At 43.6% G+C, this 22100-nt stretch overlaps 1 protein-coding gene across 4 annotated transcripts; it reads right to left on the bottom strand.

Moving 5' to 3' along the window:
- Positions 1-21889, bottom strand: rsf1a (remodeling and spacing factor 1a). 4 transcript variants are annotated; one of them, XM_028574565.1, is made up of 19 exons: positions 21872-21889; positions 20977-21180; positions 18634-18725; positions 18115-18207; positions 17756-17961; positions 17257-17381; positions 17034-17141; positions 13398-14769; positions 13031-13253; positions 12713-12922; positions 11757-11861; positions 11287-11366; positions 11061-11109; positions 10558-10664; positions 7952-8016; positions 6288-6462; positions 5450-5679; positions 3999-4196; positions 1-870 (listed from the first exon to the last, which is right to left on the bottom strand). In XM_028574565.1, the coding sequence occupies exons 2-19, from the start codon at positions 21128-21130 to the stop codon at positions 77-79; spliced, it is 4386 nt and encodes a 1461-aa protein (XP_028430366.1). In that variant the 5' UTR covers positions 21131-21180; positions 21872-21889; the 3' UTR covers positions 1-76. The 4 variants fall into 4 exon arrangements, with proteins under 4 accessions (XP_028430366.1, XP_028430368.1, XP_028430365.1 ...); XM_028574567.1 differs by lacking the exon at positions 21872-21889 and having other exon boundaries at positions 1-478; positions 509-870; positions 20977-21197; XM_028574564.1 differs by lacking the exon at positions 21872-21889 and having other exon boundaries at positions 20977-21197.
- Between the last annotated feature and the right edge of the window lie 211 nt (positions 21890-22100).

Genomic DNA, 22100 nt, shown 5'->3' with positions numbered 1-22100 from the left:
TCCTTTTAGACAGTTAAAAGAAAACAACAACAACAAAAAAACAAAGAAGCGAGCGTTATTCACACAAACACAGCCATCACGACTGCGGACTGTTCTGGACAGAGTTTAATAAGTCTGTCTGCCCCTCCCCCTCCTCTTCCTCCTCCTCCTCTTCCTCTGGCTGTAAGGGGCCATTGTGCCGGCCCTGCCTGCCTGATCCTTCCCTGTCCGTGGGCACGGCAGGACTCCCAGCCCCAGGCTTCGCGGGGCCTCTGGAGGTCCGATGTCCGTTTGACGGAGACAGGCTACGGCCTCTCCCCTTTTCCTGAGTGTCGCTGTCGGCCCTCTTCTCCACCTTCTTCGTCGTCGTCACCTTCTGTCTTTCCTCTTCTTCTTCTTCCTCCTCCTCCTCCTCCTCCTCTCCCTCTTCATCATCATCATCAGAGTCGATGCGGTTGAGTCTTTTGCGGACCGGGCGATCCTCTTCCGAGTCCGAGTCCGACGAATCGGACTCGGACTCGTCCTCGTCGTCCGTCGAAGGCCGCCTTTTTTTCAGCATCTGAGCGAGCCGTTTGCGGCGCTGCTGCGACAGGATCTCTCTCCTCTTCCCCCTGCCCATCTTCTCCAGGTCCTCCTCTTCTTCTTTTTCTGTCCTCTTTAGCCTCCTCCGCTCGTCTCGCTCCTTCTCCTTCTCCGACAGTTTCCTTTTCAGCCGCCTCCCTCTCTCTCGGTCGTCCTCGTCGCGTTTGAGCCTCCTCCGCGGCTTTTCTCTCGTCCTGTGTCTCCGGAGGTCTTCCTCCTGTCTTCTCCTCTTGTTCACTCTTCGTCTCTGGTCGTCCTCCTCTTCGTCTTCGTAATCCTCCTCCTCCGAGTCTCTGGAAGAACGCGACACTAATAGAAAAAAAACAAAAAAAGGGTAATACTGCTGAGGTGCACTTAAATTATCCTCCTGACTCAAGACAGCCAGAAGAACGTGTGTTTGTTACAGGTCCCATTTCCAGTATTTATTCATCGATAAAGCTAAAGTTACTCTGGTCAATCATAGGATTTGTTTTCTTGCAGTACTGTGAGTTTTATCCTATTCATACTTTGCACGTGACGTCACAACTACCGGCTGGCGGGCAAGAACATCATTCTATAACGTATATTTGTTGTGTGAATTGAGTGAATTTGCTCAAGAATCAATTTGTTGGCTGAAACACACCATCACTTTAAGATAGAGGCTCCTATCCTGCACCCGGCGCAGCAAAGCCTGAACACACCTCCCTGTAAGACCAGCACGCCCAGAATGCACCTGAACACACCTCCCTGTAAGACCAGCACGCCCCAGAATGCACCTGAACACACCTCCCTGTAATAGGAGATAGGAGGCGTTGCAACAATGTTTACGAAGAGATATTGTAACGCTGGCTGCACAGATTATGCAGACGCAGACTGGTACGATTGACTGACACACACACACACACACACACACACACACACACACACACACACACACACACACACACACACACACACACACACACACACACACACACACACAGTTAAAATCATACGCTCGACCCTTTATTAGTCTTTCTACATGGGTTTAGTTAATGATCGGGCTATAATAAGACCACGTCGGTTATGTAATCGCTGACAACCGGGACAATTTCATAGTGTTTGGTGTAAACCGGGATATTTTAGCGTCCCGACACAGCGTTTGTCGGGACTCGGGACTGTCCCGGTCAAACCGGGACGTCTGGTCACCCGACATGACAATAGCCTAGTGTTGCCAGAAGGTTTAAAAAAATAAACTACTTATCAAGCTGTCATTCGCCGGCAGGCAGGGTGTACGTATTCAGATGAAGACTTCATCACACGACGGAACAGATCAGCAAACGTTAGCGAGCTAGCTAACTAGCTAACAACACTCACCTTTGCTTTGATTATGAAGATATTCCTGTTTTTCACCTCCCATATGACAGCGGTGTTAACCCATCCACTCTTGAAAAAAAAAAAGATAGCTATCTGTACTTTTGTAGGCTTGCATTTTTTGTGCAGTGTAAAGTGACGGATTCTCTATAAGATAGATGTAAATATCTCCAAACTCCAAGTCTGGTAGAGACTTGGCCAGCTTCAAAGCAATGAAAACATCAGCGGGTGCTGTGTATGGATCACAAGTTCCGAGTGACATATGGTCTAAATAGTTGATTGATTGTAGTATTGGAAATCTGCAAGGCTGCAATTCCCGTGGCTGGCCACTGTTCAGCGTCATTCTAATCTCCGGCGTTTCTTAACCCGCCAGGTATCCATGGTAATGACGTCACTGCAAAGTATGAATTAGTGAATGGAAACCCAGTCTCTGGGACCTAGTTTAAAAGATCTGAGCGCACAGCGTAAAGCGCCTGGTGCAGGTGCGTTTAGGGCGTGTCCAAATCCACTTTTGCTAGTTTGACGGCGGAAATAAGGCTCCATGTGCGCCGGGCGCCTGGTCCTAAAGGGTTGTTCTTAGTAGGCTCGTTGGAGATGAACTGCGCCTCGCCTTTAAAGTAGACGAGAGCAGGCGGCAGCAGCGGGGGGGCGGTGACAGAAGTCCGCTCTCATGTCGGACAGTTTTCCAGCTGATTCCAGCAGCATTCAGGCTGAACAGGAAGTGACACAAACACTGTGGTTCTATTCCGATTTAATAAAATGTTATCAGACCCATATATCAGCTCCTACGCAGTCTCCAGTTGATTTTATTATGACAGAGTAGCTGTCAGAATGCTCTACCTGCGATCTGTTGCTGATTTTAATTACCAACACACTGTAGATGATCTCTAATCTGAACAGATTTAGTCTCTCTGACTTCTAAACGTAACTATCGGCCTCACAACAGGTGTTCTGTTCAGAATACGCTTTTAAATCAGACAAATCGCAGTTAAAATCCCTCCGATTAAAAATCAATAAAAAAGTTTATATAAAACCTCATGTTGAGTCGACTCTAAACCAATCAGCTGTTCGATCAGCTGAGAGGCCGGCGTTTCCCAGCATGCAGTGGGTCCGCCTGCGTCCGCCTGGCTCTTGCAGTTGGTGAAAAGCAACTGCGCTACCTGCGTCTCAGAACTGCGGCTGCCTCGGTCTCGTGAGATTATCGTTGCCCACGTGTGCATGACGTCAGAGCAAGTCGGGATCAAGTCGGAAACAAATCTAACCGGCATGCATTGGGCGGCGATCGCCGGTGATCGATTCTGCGCAGATCTGGCTCATCTCCAACGAGCCTATTGTCTTCATTAATCAGAGGTGTGTTTTGGGTGTAGCATGCAATCAACCAATCAGAGATCATCTCCCATTCATCAACCAATCAGAGATCATCTCCCATTCATCAACCAATCAGAGATCATCTCCCATTCCCTTTAAAAGCCAGGGCGCGTTTGGACCTAGGAGCATTGCTGTTATGATGGAGGATTACACCGTTGTGTGTCCCTGTGTGTGTAACAAGCATAGTGTGTGTCCCTGTGTGTGTAACAAGCATAGTGTGTGTCCCTGTGTGTGTAACAAGCATAGTGTGTGTCCCTGTGTGTGTAACAAGCATAGTGTGTGTCCCTGTGTGTGTAACATCAATCAATTTGTTGGCTGAAACACACCATCACTTTAAGATAGAGGCTCCTATTCTGCACCCGGCGCAGCAAAGCCTGAACACACCTCCCTGTAAGACCAGCACGCCCAGAATGCACCTGAACACACCTCCCTGGGAGACCAGCACGCCCAGAATGCACCTGAACACACCTCCCTGGGAGACCAGCACGCCCAGAATGCACCTGAACACACCTCCCTGTAAGACCAGCACGCCCAGAATGCACCTGAACACACCTCCCTGTAAGACCAGCACGCCCAGAATGCACCTGAACACACCTCCCTGTAAGACCAGCACGCCCAGAATGCACCTGAACACACCTCCCTGTAAGACCAGCACGCCCAGAATGCACCTGAACACACCTCCCTGTAAGACCAGTGTGAAGAGAGCTCAGAGAGTGATCTGAGAGGAACTGACTTACCATCGCTGTAGTCGCTCGAGAGATGCTCCTTGCGTGGTCTGCCGCGGCGTTTGACTTTGACCTTCTTGGCGGAGGCCCGGGAGTTGTCGGACGACTCCGACGTCTCGCGGTAGTTGACCTGCTGCCGCTGGCCGCGCCTCAGACCCCGCCTTTTTTTGTCAGGGTCGCTGTCGGTCATGTTGCTGAACTGATCCGAGCCTGGAGAAGACGGGGAAAGAAAGGGAAAGACTTTGAGATAACAATTTCTTTTGATAATCAATCAGTTGCTTCCAGGATCTATCTTCTCTGGGTCCAGGTTCCCAAATGATTTCCCCTTTTTCTTTGTTTCATATAATGACAAACTGAATATATTTGCATCTTGGACTTTTGGTTGGACAAAATAAGACATTTTGAGACATCACTTTGGACTCTGGGAACTTTTGATGGACAAATATATAATATCCTAGGGCTGCCACCTCTTAGTCGATTAGTCGACTAATCGGTCGTTTTGGTCTTAGTCGACTAAGATTTCTTTAGTCGATTAGTCATTTTTTATGCTTATTCATGCTTAATTATTTATTTCAGGAAACTTCTGAGCACATTTATGGTAAACACAAGATTTAAAGTGGTGCTTTTGCAGAATTAATTGTGGAGAAACTCAGTTTAACAGATGGTTAATTAACTACATTTATATTGTGCTTTTCTAGTCGTAACCACCTCTCAAAGCGCACAGCTCTGTCAATTAAATCAACTAATCGATTAGTCGACAAAATCCTATAAGTGTTAGTCGACTAAGAATATCTTTAGTCGAGGAAAGCCCTATAATATACACAGTAATTATTTCATTAGTTGCAGTCCTAAAAGCTTGAAAACTTCACATCTGCGTAGATATTTGAACGATTAATCATTTAGTCTATGAAATAGGGAAAAAAATAGTAAAACATTCTCATCACTAATATATTGACCAATATATGATATATAAGAGTAATTATTCCTAGAAGTTTGAAAACTTCACAGCTGCGTAGACGTTTAAATTAGGACTACAATTAACAAACTATCATTTAGTCTGTATAAATGTGAAGAAATAGTAAAAAAAAAAAAACATTTCCTGTGACGTGACATCTTCAGATGTCAAAGATATTCAATTTACAACAATATATACAATATATATATTTCTTTTACAAAGAAACACCACAAATCATCTCATTGAAAAAGCTGGAACCATAGAAAGTTTGACATTTATACTTGAAAAAATGCCTAAAGCAATTACTCGGTTATAAAAAATGTAATATAAAAGTTGAATTACATTTCGTATAAATATGCCTAAAACACTGTTTCAGGGGCTGAAAATATTCCCCAATGAAGCAGGTAATAAAAGTGATTAAAATGTTTCAACGCTAGTTCAACTCTGCAACTTTAAAGCAAACTATTCCGTGTCGAAGGGCGGCAGTTTCCCCTCGCCGTGCACGCACCCATTTCTTCATCAGTGTCCTCCTCCTCTTCCTCGGAGGAGCGTCTCCGCCGCCGTCTCAGTCGTTTCCTGCCCCTGCGTTGGGTCTTGCTGGGTCGGTGCTTAGGTACCCCTCTCACTGCCCGTCTGGGGCGGGCCCCACTCTCCAAGCTGCCCACGTCGCTGCCCACATCTTCGTCTTCCTCCTCGTCATCATCAGCCCCTGAAGCAGCAAATTCCTCATCCTCCGAGCTTTGAGGGGGAAGAGGAAGAAAAGTGTGTGTGTGTGTGTGTGTGTGTGTGTGTGTGTGTGTGTGTGTGTGTGTGTGTGTGTGTGTCTGTTTTACTATATTCGTGGGGTCCAAAAACCAGAGAATACAGTATACTTGTGGGGTCTGCACAGCTTTGTGGGGACCAAAATGTTGGACCCCACAACTTTAAAGGGCTGTTTGAGGGTTAAGACTTGGTTTTAGGATTAGGGTTAGAATTAGGTTATGGTTAGGGTGAGGGTAAGGGTTACGGTTAGGCATTTAGTTGTGATGGTTAATGTAAGGGTAAGGGTTACGGTTAGGCATTTAGTTGTGATGGTTAAGGTGAGGGTAAGGGTTAAGGTTAGGCATTTAGTTGTGATGGTTAAGGTTAGGGTAAGGGTTAAGGTTAGGCATTTAGTTGTGATGGTTAAGGTGAGGGTAAGGGTTAAGGTTATGTCAATGTGGGGTCCCCACAAAGATAGTGAAACAGACTTGTGTGTGTGTGTGTGTGTGTGTGTGTGTGTGTGTGTGTGTGTGTGTGTGTGTGTGTGTGTGTGTGTGTGTGTGTGTGTGTGTGTGTGTGTGTGTGTGTGTGTGTGTGTGTGTTACCTGTTGCTGAGCATGAACTCGTCTTCACTCTCTGCTGCGGTGCTGTCACTCTCCAGGTCGTTCAGCCTCCGCTTCTTCCTGTTCCTGGCAGAATGAGCCTGGCTTCTGATTGGCCGCTGGCTCTCCTTCCCGTCCTCTGACAGGAGAGCGGTGATGTCTCGGCCCTGCCCCGCTCCTACATCAGAACAGTGTTGAATTTACCAATATGATGCATCAGAAACTGGGTACTCTTAATAACAAACTGCTGTTTCTATAGCTGTGTAACAAGTAAAGAAATGTACAGAATATGTGGCACTGCCTCAATATAATGGGGTGATTTTAACAAATAAAGATTTTTTTTTTTTCACTTAATAGAGACAAAGACCAGACAGACACCATGAATTTAGAGGAGGGAATCATGAGTCTCTTTTATTAAAATCATTTGACTACATGACTTGTTTGTTCACTTTTTCCCCCTTAACTTAAGCAACCCCATCACCGTTCACCGTTGGAATAGTGCATATTTCTCACATCTTCATGGCCAAACCAGCTCATTTCATTTAAATCATTTTACAGATATTTCTTCGGGAGCGAAGAGTGGCGTGGGTGGTTTGACCATATATTAGGGTTGGGTGATATGGAGAAAATCAAATATCACGATATTTTTGACCAAATACCTCGATATCGATACCGCAACGATATTGTAGTGTTGACTATTGGTGCTTTCACAAAATATTAACTGAAATTTTAACTTTGCAGGAGCACAACCGGTCATTGCGTTCTTCAATTCAGCGAGTTTTAGAAGTGCCAAGGTCTAGATATAAACGGGGGGGGGTGATCAGGCTTTTGCAGTTGCTGCCCCGAGACTCTGGAACAAGTTACCCCTTGATATTCGCACTATTACAGATGGAGCTCTTTTTTAGGTCCAAACTCAAAACTTATCTGTTTCGTCTGGCCTTTAATACGTATTTTAATACTGTACGCGTACACGTATGTTTAATACGTACGTGGTGTGACAATTTCATTCTTCTGTTTCTTTGTAACCTTTTCTGATTTTACTGTTTTCTATGTTCATTCTTTCTATTGTATGATATGTGTTTCTGATGTTAAGCACAATGGATACCTGCTGGTTGTTGTAAAGTGCTATATAAATACATTTTGATTGATTGATTTACACAATGAGATTTTAGATAAATAATCATCAGTAATGTGGATATAATGACTAAGTAGGTAAAGGCAAATAATAGAACAGTTACAACAGTCTGGTAAGTTCAGAAAATGACATCACTTTACTGTAACGCAGCCTTTAAAACCAGGAAAAGACGCCACTTATTATGCCATATTACGATAATAAGATATCCAAAATCTAAGACGATATCTAGTCTCATATCATGATATCAATATAATATCGATATATTGCCCAGCTCTACCACAGATATACGAGGGACAGAAAGCTGCTAGAGTACAGCCTGCAGAGTACACCTGGTAGTTGGGTCCGATCGAGGTGGAATCACGTAACGTACCGAAGTGTAACCAGATTTGATTTGATTTAACTGAACTAAACAAGGCAGGTGTGAAAACGACTTATGGGCAGAAATGCAATTTTCTTTAAAAAGAAATATATGAAAAATAATGGATAAAAGTCTGTTTCTATAATGCTGCAGTTCATCACATTGTCCACTCACCTCCACAGAGGTCCCTGATGTCCTCCTCTATAGCCTCATCAATGGCATCATCAAAGTCATCAAACCTACACACACACACACACACACACACACACACACACACACACACACACACACACACACACACACACACACACACACACACACACACACACACACACACACACACACACACACACACACACACACACACACACACACACACACAAACACTCTTTGTTTTGAGACTAATGCTTGCCAATACATGACACACCGACCATCTGGTCATTTTAACCATTTCTCCTCACGTTTATGATTTTAGCAAGTCACACATTTTTTGTGACACTGAAAAATTATAGTTATATTATAGTTTAAAAAAATTAGCTTTGCTTTTCTTGTGTTTTGATAGACACAATGGGCCAGATGTACTAACGCTTTTGCGCCCACTTCAGGCGTATTTGTTTCACAACGTGCGCCTAAAAGCATGGCGAGGTACGTACAAACTCTGCCGCACGGAGGTAAAAGCCCAGACGGCCTGTCGCAGGGAGCTGAAAATGCGAAATTGCGCTTTTCCGTGTCATGCATATGCATTCATGGGAGGGTCAAGGGGAAAGTGGGAGTTTCCCATAAAGAGATGGGAGGGGAAGCGCAAAGTGCGCCTAATTATGTATTCCGCGGTATGAATAAAAACCTTTAAAAGCAGGTGTTAACCAGCCGTAAGCGGGATACCTGGCATACGCTTCCTGGTGAAATGGCAGCAGTAATCCGAGCAAGACGGAGACATAGGCCAAGGAGACGAGCTGAAAGGATTTTTGCCACAAGGATCACACTTTTTCAGTTGAGTGAACACGAAATCATTAAGCTTTGCAGATTAAGCAGCCGTGCAATATTACAGTTACTGGGAGAAATCAAAGATGACATCGAATCTCCCGACTCAGCGTTCACATCCCATTCCAGCAGCTGTTAAACTCCTCGCTACATTACAGATATATCGGCGTCAGGATCATTTCAAACAGTCATAGCATCAGCAGTGGGAATATCGCAGTCTGCACTCAGCTGTATCATAGCACCAGTCAAGGGGGTAGCCGTCTGTCAACAACCCGTAGCTCCTATGGCGCCATTTTGATGCTAACAAGCCATCACCCCCGGTTAGCATTACACTGACCGCCATTTATTTTGACGTCAATTTGACTGCGAATAACTTTACATCTGAAGCGTTTAAAGACTCTATTTGTCCATTGTTGATTTCTAAAGAAACACAACAATGTATAAAAGGCTCCATCACCTCGTACCTCACGTTATGGCTCCGTAGCAGGTGTTTTTATAAAAATAGGCTAACTGTACTAAAGATCCCTATTTTTATCTTATTCTGACACTTTCTTTTCACACTTACCTCACTTCCTGTACCTCACTTCCTATTCTCCACTGTCTTCATCACTGGCTTTTGTTTCCACCGTGATTACCTGATTGAGTTCACCTGGTCACTCCTTATTTAAGACTGCACTCACTCTCAGTCAGTCTCTTCTACACCTTCACATGGTGGCGGCAGCTGGTAAGATGAATTTTACCTTGCACCTTAGTTCTTGATAACAGGTTTGATATTTGCATGACAGCTTTATTTAGTTACTTAATGATTATCATCTGAGGATATTAACTTTGTTAAGTTGTAATTTCTATTTTGTTTCTTCCCAGATTCTCCAACCCATGTGTGTCTGTTCTGTTTTCCAGTATCATTTGCCTCACCCTTTGTTAAATAAATCTTCATTGAATGGACTGAACTTCTCTCTGGCTTATTCATGCATTCTGACCGATGCCCCATGACGATGGCAATCAACCTCTAAACCTGAACCCTCCTAAACACTAACGATCGGGTCATAACCACGCAACTTACTGTCGCATAGTAGAGGAATTACCGTACAGTACAGGAGAAGCTTGCAGGCAGTTTGGACTTTCATAAGCTGTTTAAGATTAATTACTGGTGTTAACTAGCATTTTAGTGATCAATAATTAGCCTGTGCTTATGTTATCTCCTAACATATACCTACGCTCTCCATCTCTGTAAGATTGGGAATGATTGAGATTTCTCTTGGCACAGCTACCAGAAGACTTCACACTTTCAGACACGTTGCTCACGTCACATCTACGTTGTCTCGCTCAGTTGGAGGCAGCTCAGTAACGCTCAGCCAGCACCGGGAAAGTGCTTCTAATACCCTTCACTGGTCTCCGTCCAGAGCAACGGGATATACCGTCTATGGTACGCTTTGCTAAAGCGCAGTAGTCAATACATACATTTCCCCACCAGTAATGCCAAAATAACACACATGAAGCGGTTACCTCATGAACAAGCAGATCAACTTGGTTATCGCTAAATCTTTGTTTTCTCTGTTTTGACTGACTTGGTGGCTGATCCATGATAGAAAGATGCGCACAATTTACGGCACAGTGGGCGGAGAAAGGCAGGCGCCGATTACCTGATGAACTGCAGGTTTGGTAAATACGACGTAAACTGAAGTATCACAGCGTGCGCTTTCTGCGAGTTGGCCATAGCGCCGATAACGCTACATTCGCAAATGTACGTACATCTGGCCCAACGTGTTTACATTTAACCCTCGTCAGGCCACACCCACCTGTAGCTGATGTGTTTCCTGGTTCTGGTTGATCTCCTCCCGAGATTTTTGCTCTTTTTGGGATCTTTCTTTTTTGCAGTCTTCTCCTCTTCCGCTTCATCTCCCTCCTAAAACAGTCCAGACAAATTATTTTTAATTTTGCACAGTGAAATACAAGGTGATATTTCTTTAAAATCAAACCGATGGCCGCCATGTCAAGTTTGGTTTAAGTTTGTTTCACAAGATTAGACTGTAGCGTTGACATGCTGCGTTGCGTGTTGGAAAATCCCAGCTAATTGACGGCAATTCAAAAAAATTTTTTTCATTGGTCCAACTCAAAGCCCAGGTAAAAAACAGCTGACCGATTTGCTATGCTGAAGTGCTTCCTCTGTGATAAATGCAAATATGAGTGAGCTTCTTCATTCAGAATGTTAGCTACTCCAAGTGAAACTTCATATTTCAATTTCAAAATAAAAACGTCTGGCATTAAAAAAGGTGTTAAAACGAATATAAAGATGACTCACAGGGATGATGTTCTCCACACTGATTCCCACGTACACTAGCCGCTCCCTCCTGAACAGACGGGAAGAGAGAAGGGTCAAAATCCACATCATTTTGAGTGTTTTTAAAAAGATTGTGTGTGTGTGTGTGTGTGTGTGTGTGTGTGTGTGTGTGTGTGTGTGTGTGTGTGTGTGTGTGTGTGTGTGTGTGTGTGTGTGTGTGTGTGTGTGTGTGTGTGTGTGTGTGTACCTCCTCTCTGCTCTCTCTCTTTTCTTCAGAGCACTGTCCAGGTTCTGCAGCTGCTCCTCCAGTTTCTCACACAGCAGTTTCTGAATGGAGGAAAACCAAAAACCACAAATGAAATGTTGGAAAACTACTCCTTTAAAATGCCTTCTTGTTTATTAGCGAACCTCAACACTATATTAGTGCCACTGAAATCTGTCCGAAGCACCGACTTATGATGACTTTTAAGTACTGAAAGCTAGCATTGAATGTCGGTTTAGAATTGTAATCTAATTTGCTTATCAAATAGTTATATAAAATAGTGTCAGTTTTACATTATATTATATTTAGAAACACACAATGAAGTTTTCTTCAAACATTCAACTACTTAAATAAATTACTGACCGACCAGTAGGATATTAATAGGGTATGCTGATCAATATGTTGTATATTGTCGGTCCTTCTCTCTGTCACACAAACACATACGCACAGCTTACATGTTGGCAGGGAGGACAGAACCACTCTCCATCTGGGATCAACATGAGCGGTGGCCGCAGACAGGCAGTGTGGTATCCATTATCACAAGAGTCACACAGCAGGATCTGAGGACACACACACACAGTTACTACTTCTTGCATTAACATCACCAGCTGTAATATAAACCACAATTGTATCATATTGAACCCCACACAAAAACAACCAGACCTTTAAATGGCCTCAATATTTTCTATTTAATTAAAGTTTTAAGTAAGTTATCAAGTAAAAGATACCACTGACTACAGCTTCTCAGATGTGACAATTTGCGGAATTTCCTACTGAGGTCATACATTACATTTTTCATTGCTGCTTAACTTTGGTAATGTGCAATGTCACCGTTTCATAAATAAAAAATAAAAATAAAAAAAAAGGCACAATAAGTAGGATTTTCCTAATAATAATAATGTATAGACCCATACAGATATAAACACTTATGCCCCACTATAACTGTGTGACGGTGTCTGAATTTGCAAAGGCCACTCCGCCTGTATTTTCTCTTTTCTTTACATTTTGCTGTGCTCGGGACTTTCTTTGCGTTTTTCTGGCTCTCGCTCTGCCTCTCGCTGTCACTTCCGGCCTCTTCCCCCCCTGGGTGACACTGTAATTTGACCTTCTACCCCGAACTAAGAAAACTATTTATTTATGGACCTGGCTTTGTGCATGAAGGCATTGTCATGTGAACTTTCCCAAACTTTTGCCCCAATAGATGGAAATACACTGTAGTCTTAAATATCACTGCATTCTCTAGCATTAAGATTCCCACTAATTAAAACCACAGGACCTTGAACAAATCATAAAAACCAGCCCCAGACTAAAATTACCCAAATGTACAGTATGTGGACAGTCCAAATACTTTTGTATGGGTATAATAAAATAGTGAAACAGTCTCTCACACAGCCACACTCTCCTCTCTCACCAGTTCAGGGTGGTTGGGCAGGCCACAGTGACTGCAGGCATCCTCACTGGGCACCTCCTCTGATTTATAGGATTCTTCAGAGTCGCTCCCTCCTTCACTCTCCCCCTCTCCTCGTTTCCTCCCTCTGTCCTCCACCTCCTCTCCCTCATTCAGTTTGCGTCTCTTAGCACGAATGTTGGACCATCGGGGGCGTCGATGCCTTCGTTTACCCTGAAAATGAGAGAGAGAAATAGTTAGAGATAGACAATAAAGTTTAACCTCAAGTTTATGTGTTCATTCTCCCAGACAGGACACACATTTATAAAAAAAACGGATTACCCTCTGCTTCCTAATTTGCTTGGCAGGTTCTGTTTTTCCGTCTTTCTTTGTAGTTGAGCTCAGCTCCTCTTCATCTTCTTCCTCTTCTCCCTCCTCCTCCTCCTCCTCCTCCTCTTCTTCTTCTTCCCCCCTCGTTCTGTCGGGCCGTGCCTGTTTTTTTTGTGGTTTCTTTCTCTGGCTCTCAGCCACCTTCGAGCTCGGCCTGCAGGTTGGCAAAGCAGATCTTCAAGAAAAAAGGTATAGATGGGACTACATTTACTGTCAGAGTCAAACCAGCTGTATCTGAGATTACAATGAACAGAGAAAAATACAAAGTGTATTATCTACTAATAATCCCCCAGTTTCATGAATTGTAACGTACTCGTACCTGCAAATTCTTGCAGATCTCCTCAACGCCCTCCCGTCCTCTTGCACTTCCTGCTCCCTCTCTTTCACCTCCTCCTTTGCCCCTTTTCCCCTTAACTTGTTTCTCCGGTGTGGAGGAATCTTGATCTTCAACCGGATTCCTTCTTTCTGGAGCTCAGAGGAGGCTTCCTCCAATGGACCCTGCCTCTCCACCGATCCAAGCCCAGTGTCCTTTACCCTAACCTGGACAGCCAACCCACCATTGAGCCCGTCTTCTTGGTGGTCCTCTTTATCCTGCTGGTCAACTTTTAGAAGTGGAGTGGTGCTCCCTGATTCTGCCCCCAACTTTCCTAAAGTGCTTTTATTCTTGTCATGGTCACCTTTGTTTCCTTCTTCTGCCTCAGGGTGCCCAGACGCCTCTCTTCTCCTCTCTTTCCACATCCCCTTGTCGAACTGCTCCTCTGTTACTTTTTGACCCTGGTCTTCTGTGGCCTGAGACAGCGAGGGAAGGCTAACAGAATCCACTTTTCTCTCTACGGCTTCAGACAGTGGATCAGATTTTAAGGATGACAACGGTAGTTTTCTGGCTGTCTGAGCCTCCACCGCTGCAGGAGGAGGAAGAGCGGTGGCGGCTGCTGCTGCTGCTGCCGTCTCCCCTTCAGCCGGTCCCTTCCTCACCAGCACTGACTGCCGGCTCACCTCCCTCTCTTCCTCCACAGCTCTGGAGCCTCTGGGGTCCAAACTGGGCCCATTTTGTTCCTGCTGCTCAGCGCCGGGGGCTCTGTGACGCTCAGACGGGCTGCGGATAACCCCTACATGACTTACAACGCCGACTTGACCTATGACCCCTGTGACTCCGTTCTGTCCCTCTTTGTGCGCCGAGGCGAGAGACGCTCTCCCGTTGCTCAGTTCCTGCCTCGATGCAGTGACCACTTGTTGCTGCTGGGGTTGTGAGGCAGCTGGACCACCAGGCGGCGCTAGTGAGCTCAGCAACTTCCCCTCTTTTCCATGACTGTCTTTGGTCTGGATCACTGACGGGTTACAGACAATAATACTACTGCTGTTGCTGTTGTTAAGGTGGTTGCTGTGGTAGCTCTCAGCGAGCTTAATCTCCCTCTTCTTCAGCGGTATCTTGGCCTGCTGGTTGCTCCGGACGACTGCCCGCTCTACTTCATCTTCCTTGTTCGTTTCGGGTTTGGTCACAGTCGCGCCCGGCGCCATGACCACCGACACAGCGTTTTTGGGAGCGTCAGGGTCCCTGGATTCTGATTTGAGGATGGTGGTGATCGTGCTCACGCGGTTATCAAAGACAGGCGATGATTTGTGGTCCGTCTTCTCTTCTTTCACCTCAGCCTCAGGGTTTTCCTGCTTGGTAGTTTCCTCCAGCTTTATCACTGCACAAATAAAAATAAAAAAGAGAAAACAATTACGCTCCTAGAAACAGCAAACAAGAGAGTGACAGAGTGCAAGGAGCTGACCAGGTAGAATAAAGGATTATTTTGTACGAAGATGAGAATCAAATTACACGTAGTGTGGATGATCAGGGTGGGCTGTTTTTCAGCCACTTGAGCTGGTAAACCACTAGCCGTAAAGGCTCGTAGTAGTGAATACTTTGGCCAGTTTCCCATCCCTCTTCTTCAGTGACAGAAATAAAATGTAAGGTGCCCTAGGGGTTTAAAATGCTGTCCATGTAAGCACAACATACATAGTTTGAGTCTGGCTAAGGTCTTCTGCTGCAGTGGTAGATTGTAACTAAGTAAATTTGTTTAAGTACAATTTTGAGGTACTTGTACTTAACTTACCATTTTATGCAACTTTATACTTCTACTCCACTATATCTCAGAGGCAAAGGTCATCATTTAACTCCATTTATTTGACAGCTGTAGTTACTTTGTAGATTCAGATTATTAATACAATATAACTCAATTTATAAATGAAGATGTCCTCAACAATAATAATATATATTATTCTGAAACAGCCATTCTTTTAGTACTTTAAGTTTATTTTGATGTTAATACTTTTGTACTTTTACTTGAGTGACATTTTGAATGCAGGACCTTTACTTGTAACTAGAGATGGTCCGATACCGATATCAGCTCCGATACTGCCTAAAACGCTGGTATCGGTAAGTACTGGAGTTTATGCACCGATCCGATACCGCATAATAAAGTCCTAACAAAAATCTACGTTAAAGTAGTTTATTTCTGTTCTTTTTACGTTATAACTATAAAAGATCTGTGGCTTTCCTTGTTTGCGTTTGTTTATGTTTCACAAAGAGTTTAACCTGAGCCAGACTAACAACAAAGATAGAAATCATATCACATCGATACAGGGATAGTAGTATACAGCTGTTAAAACATAATAAAATATATGACACACTGGTATCGGATCGGTACTCGGTATCGGCCAATACGCAAGTTCAGGTATCGGAATCGGTAAGCAAAGAATGGTATCGGACCATCTCTACTTGTAACAGAGTATTTTTACACTGTGGTATTGCCACTTTTACTTATAAAATGCTCATATTATTCTTTTGGGCATTTTCCCTTTCCTTTATTGTGTTATATATCTTTTTTTGTGCACGTTATAGGTTTACAAAGTGAAAAAGCCCAAAGTCCACCTCAAAGGGACTTACCATCTCCAACAGAAAACACTGTTCACCACCTGCTCCAAACAGCTCTGTTGTAGTCCAGCCTTTACTTCAGAGACCAACGAGGTCACTTTGTAACACACGTTATAATGCTCGCCTAGCTGCTAGCGTGGCACTCCTTCAGACTAGCTAGCAGTACTTGTGTCGCATGTGCAACTCCCAACAAAGATGGAACAGAAGTGAGATGTCTCACTCTGTAGCTAAAAAGTACAACAAATATATTCTGAAAATTAAACCACATAAACCTATTCTGGTACAACCTCCAAATACAATTACAGTGTTTCCTCTCAGTTGATTTGACCGTGGCGGCCCCCCACGGCAACATTTCTGCCCCCCACGGTATCAGAAATAGGGCTGCATTGCTAGAGTGCATGTTGGAGAACGTTTGTATTTTAGGTGCATTATTTACATGCTGAAGTAGTGACACTGCATTAAGATAATGTAATTAATAGTGGGTTTATTGTTATTTGCTACAGAATGCTTAGCCTATATGTCAAGATCAAAGTTGGCCTATATAGTAACTCAAAAAATACAGTTCAATCACAACTGAAAATATGCCTCATTGTGTGTGTGAATAAATATATTAGTTTGTGTTGCAGCAAAGTGTCAGCTCAGTTTCATGGGGAGGGGGGGTGTTTGGACCTGCCCCCACTGCTTAAAAAAAAACCTAAAGGAAACACTGCAATTATGAACCTGAAAATGAGCATAATATGAGCACTTTAAGTAAAACTCTGAGTACTTCTTCCACCACTGCATATCATCCTGACTCTCCCTCTCCCCTCGTTTCCTGTCAGCTCTCAACTGAACACTTTCTAATAAAGCAATAAATGCTGCAAAACTGTGTCATTCAGCTCTTTACATCAAGAATGATTAGATCCATCTATCAGGTTCTACCATCTATACATCATCTCTCAGATGTTTACATTTGAAAGACTTACCTCAAGGGGGCCTTTCTTATGAAACAAAACTTAAAAATGGGATAACCAGCAGTTTCTTTAATCTATATACCTGGTGTTAGGAGTTCCTCTTCTTTCACAGGGTCAACTTTCTCACTGTCAGTGTGTTCCTCTGTGGTCTTGGAGGGTTCAGGGTCTGTGCTACCAATGGCATCATTCCCTAAGTCGTCCGAACACACACACAAACACACACAAACATATAATATAAACATAATATACACTATAATATAAACCCTACGATGCAGGCAATATCTACTCATTCAACAACAACATACCTGCATCTTTCTCTGTGGGGCTGGCACTCCTGGATCCAGCCTGGTTCTGGTTCTGGTCTTGTTTCTGTTTTGGTTCAACCTGAGACTTCAGCAGCTCCAGAGCCTCAGCTAAGTCGTTACGAGTCCTGAAAAAACAGTTTGGATAAATGGCTCAAGCAAGATAAAAAAACAACAACAGGGGGACAGAATTTGAATAGACTTGGTGGTGAACCTGACATGAACCGGCAGCCTGTTATCCAGCAGGGACCAACAATTCATTTTCAGAAAAAAAATAAGTGATGAGACGACTTTAAGCTAGTCTTAAGCCAGGGTTGGCATGTTAATTTGCAATGAATCTAATCAAACAAAGGTATGAAAAAGAAAATAGGGTCCCGATTGTAAAGAACTGTATTTTGTTACAGAGAAAACAATAATAATAGATGTGATTGCAGCCTGAGACACTGGTGCCACCTGTCCACACTCGATGAGAAGTGTATCCACCAGATTAAGAAAAAAATACCTGACGATGCACTTCCAGGTGGATCCGTCCAGATCGTCCTGCTCCTCCGTGTACAGACGGATATTCTGCTCCTGGTCTAGCTGAAGCCAGTACATCAGGCCCTGCTGGTCCCGACCTATCGGCTGCAGACGCATCTTCTCTGGTTCCTCCTCATTAATCGCCGTCTTGAACTTTAGGTTGTCATCGAACTGACACTCGCAGAGATACTGAAGGGTAAACAAACAAAATAAATGTGTGGAAAGAGGAAAAGGGTGTTTAAAAAGGGTCAAATATATAACAAAAGAGATGAATTAAAAAGATGAATGTGGTTGTTGCACTGACTGCAGATATTTCAGTCTTTTATACACTTATTGTCATACTTTGAGAATGCATGACTTGCACTCCATGGACATCTCCTGGTAGCCCTTCTGTTCCAGCTCCCATGCCCAGGTACTGTTCAACTCCTGGCAAACCTAGAGGAAATAATAATTAGATAGGTTCTCTGTCTCAATGCTGATATGATGGTATAGTCTTCTGTCATACGTCAGTAAGGTTCTACACTTAGTGGGAAGTCAACTCCACTTAGCTCCACAAAGTCAGAGTTTTCTGTACAAATACACCCTTTGTTATCGTCCTACAGTAAATGACAAACGGGGGCTTGTAACGGCATCCCATCCCCACTAACGATCACTTATTGCACATTTAATTTTATCTGTGTGGTGTGGTCACAGGTGAGAAACTTGAGCGCAAACCTGAGAAGGGTCTCTTAAGATCCAGAAGGCGAGCACTGATGGCTGAACCTCTTCAGTAAGTTGGGTTTAATCATGTCAAGTGAAGTTTAAATGGAATCTGATGCCAAACACATTACACACACATACTGTAGTACATAGAGCCCTCACCTTAGCCAGGTATTTTTCCCAGCGGTCAGTAGTCACAGACCTCCCCAGTTTTCTCAGCAGCTTCACATGGAGCTCCACAAGGGGTTTGGGAACTGGAAACCACACAAGATGATTAGAAACATAAAACTGTTCACTTTTGTAAGTCACAACAAGTCCCCAACTAACATTCATCCTGATAAAGTGCCCTTTATGTGTGCCCTGATAAGCACAACTTTAAAGCCAGCCACAGAGTTGTTTTTTTCTATAGACCCTGATCTTTTACCTCTCTGTTTAGCCGTGCTGAAGGGGAAATATCATTACCCTTCTGGTGATCAATCACATCACAAAACACAATGTTTTCATTATTAAGTGTGTTACAGTGTTAGATTGTTCTTTTGGAAGGATTTAAAATAATAAAAAAACTGAGTTCATACTTCTACTCGCTTATGAATTCAAAAATAAGTTCATTGTAAATCTATACATCACTCTTGGAAAATGCTTTATTAATTAAGATGAAATGCCCCAAGAAGAAAGCCTACTTCGATGGTATTTCTATCAGATATTGACATGTACCTCTGTAAAGTGTCCTGAGATAACTTACGAGTTGACACTATGAATAAAATTGAAACAACATGTATTCTTTTTATTCAAGATGTATTAAAAGATTTGTTGTGTCAGGGTGTCAGGGTGTGTTATTGTTGTCATGACACTGTTAAGACAGTTCTCCTCCCTTCAGAATAAAATAAAGTCGCATTAGAATTTGTCACTATGCTAATAACTAATATATATATATAAAATGTTGGGACATAACCTTACTAAAAAAAAACATTAAAAAGGGGCTCTAATGTGTGGCCTGATGTGAGACTGTTACGGAGCCCTTGAATTTACAGTAAATTCCAGTTTTCTCTGCTGCAGGCACAGTTAACGGACATTTTCTACGTTTACCGTACTTTTTATCAACACAGACTCAGAATCCCGACACAAAAACGCAGTTAATAACGACTGAGTTTAACATGTCAGAGAACTAATTATAGCTAACTAACGTTACAGTGTAAATATTAGCGGTTAACCGTGTTTCAAACACGGTAAGCTACTAATACGACTCAAACATCACTTTCTGATCAACGATAACGCGGTGAACGTTGTGTTGTACTTTGACTAAAAGTTGACCCTTGATGCTTAATAACCGTTAGTTAGCCAGAGTCACTACTGCGCATGTGCAAATTTGACAGCCACTTTAGCCCCAAAAAAAAAGAAATAACATCCACTGTTTTTAGCTAACATTAGTCGCTCCGTTTTAAAAGCCGTCTAAAAGGCAGATCGAGGGGGGAGAAAATATCACCGCCATAAACACACGATCAACACATAAACACAGGGGACACTGATGTCATCCCAGTCCGACTAGCCTGCGAGGCAAGGCCGGTGAAAAATTACACCTGACAACAGTCCGGAGCTAGCTGGTTGGCTAGGTGCAAGGAAACTAGAAAGAAGGAACAGTCACTACGTATGGCATACGTCATCGGGGCCAAGCTAGTAGTAGTATTCTACATGTATTTGATTGTTAAGATGTAATATTCAACTGCTGGACAGAGCCGTGATCTGTTTTAAGACCAATAACAAGGAAAACAAACGCGCACATTTAATTAAAAAAACCATCAGTCAACATCGCGTAATGTGTTTTTATTTTATTTTGTGTTGGCATGTTTCACCCAAAGGTGAAACAACGCAGATATGATGGGTTTTATAGTGGGACTGGATATGCCCGCTGCGTTAACTTCAGTAGAACTGAAACCAATACAAAATGTGAATGGCGTGTGACTGTTCCTTCTTTTTATTTTCCTTGGCTGTGTGTGGTCACTAGGCAGTGCTGCATCATGGCTCCCACACCAAGTTTAGTGTTAACGGATCAATACCAGCCTTGACAACATTATCGACGATCTGTCACTTGAGTCTAAACTAAAACCCCTCGTTGTAGCTGTATCAGCTGTAACCGTTACCCCTAACTTTATCACAAACATAACCCAAAGTGTACGAAATTTGGAGAGCTTTCTGTTAGCACTCTACGTCTTTTTTTCTCTGTCCAAATATTGCCTCAAAAACTTAATGTTTCTCTTTTAAAAAAGGGAAAGCTGACTCTGACCCGGGCCAAAAATGTGCCCCACAACCGGGTAAGACAGCGTAGAAGCTCGCTGACTAAACTCCCGATCTAACGCTGCTCTGCCGGGGCCACACACTCAACATTTGTCGTCACCATCATCACGATGGTGATGGTGATGGTGGTAGTGGTGGACCCCTTCGGTTTTAAGTGTCGCAGCTTTCTACCACTTCTTCGCCCCACAACCACCGCTACGACCGATCTCTCACCGGTCGTTGTGTCCCGCAGATACCTCTCCATCTGTGGGTAAGTCATCTCGGGCAAGTCCAACGCCGCTCCGAATCGCTCCAGGAACGAACAGACCTCCGCGAAGCTCGGGCAGAGCGCCGGGCCGGAGCTTCTCACCACCACCGGAGCAGCCATCTTTCCAGGCGGAGAGAAACAGGAGGGGAGGGCTCGCTGCTAGGATGCGACTGTGCGAATGAAATGAATGGAGGGAGTGAAGCAGCTACCGGTGTCAAGCTGGACAGTGCGAGGCCATTCGGCTTCCGTGTAGGATTTTCAAAATAAGATCGCTTGGGACGTTATAGTTAAAAAAAACTAAAGTAAGGATGTAGATCAGGGGTGTCAAACTCAGTTTCCCAGAGGGCCACACTGGAAAATGACACTCACATCAAGGGCCAGACATGTAGAGTTTATTGACATGCTTTTATTTAAGAGAAAAAGTCAAATATTTTGACAGTATTAATAGCATGTCTCCAGGGGCGGATCTCCCGGGGTGGCATAGGGTGGCCACCCTAAAAGAAAGCCTTGCCACCCCTGCTGCCACCCCAGTTGGCAGCAACAAATTAAAAGTTATGGCCAATTTGACCATTTACGAGCTTGAATCTCCAATGTCTGACTGCAGTCAGTCAAAAACTGTTAGCTTCCCCTCTCACACATCTGCCACTCATCACCTACTTAATAAGTTTGTAAATGGCAGCCTGTGCCCTTTTGTAGTGTGTACATACTATTTCTCATCAAACTGTGATTAAATTAAGTAGCCTATATATATGTGCCATATGTTGCCACCCCTCAAAAATTCCTGCCCCCCTCTCGCCACCCCATAAATATTTTTCTAGATCCGCCCCTGCATGTCTCATATACTGTAGTCTTCTCACTTACATTTTGGTCCTCTGGGTCAAGCCCCCAAAAAAAGTTCCTCAGCCAGCGACAAATACGTTTAAAAAAGCGCCAAAAAAGTTGGAAAAAGGCCCAAATAAAAACATCAAAATTGTCTGAAAAAGTGCCAAAAACATCAGAAAGTGCCAAAAACTTCTGAAAAAAGTGGCAAAACATTGAGTAAAGCGTCAAAAACGTTAAAACAAAGTGCCTAAAGCACTGAAAAAAGCAC

Source organism: Perca flavescens, chromosome 3 (genome assembly GCF_004354835.1).
Source record: "Perca flavescens isolate YP-PL-M2 chromosome 3, PFLA_1.0, whole genome shotgun sequence".
NCBI lineage: Eukaryota > Metazoa > Chordata > Actinopteri > Perciformes > Percidae > Perca > Perca flavescens.
The sequence above is the reverse complement of the archived record's forward strand: the minus strand, read 5'-3'. Positions and strand labels throughout refer to the sequence as shown.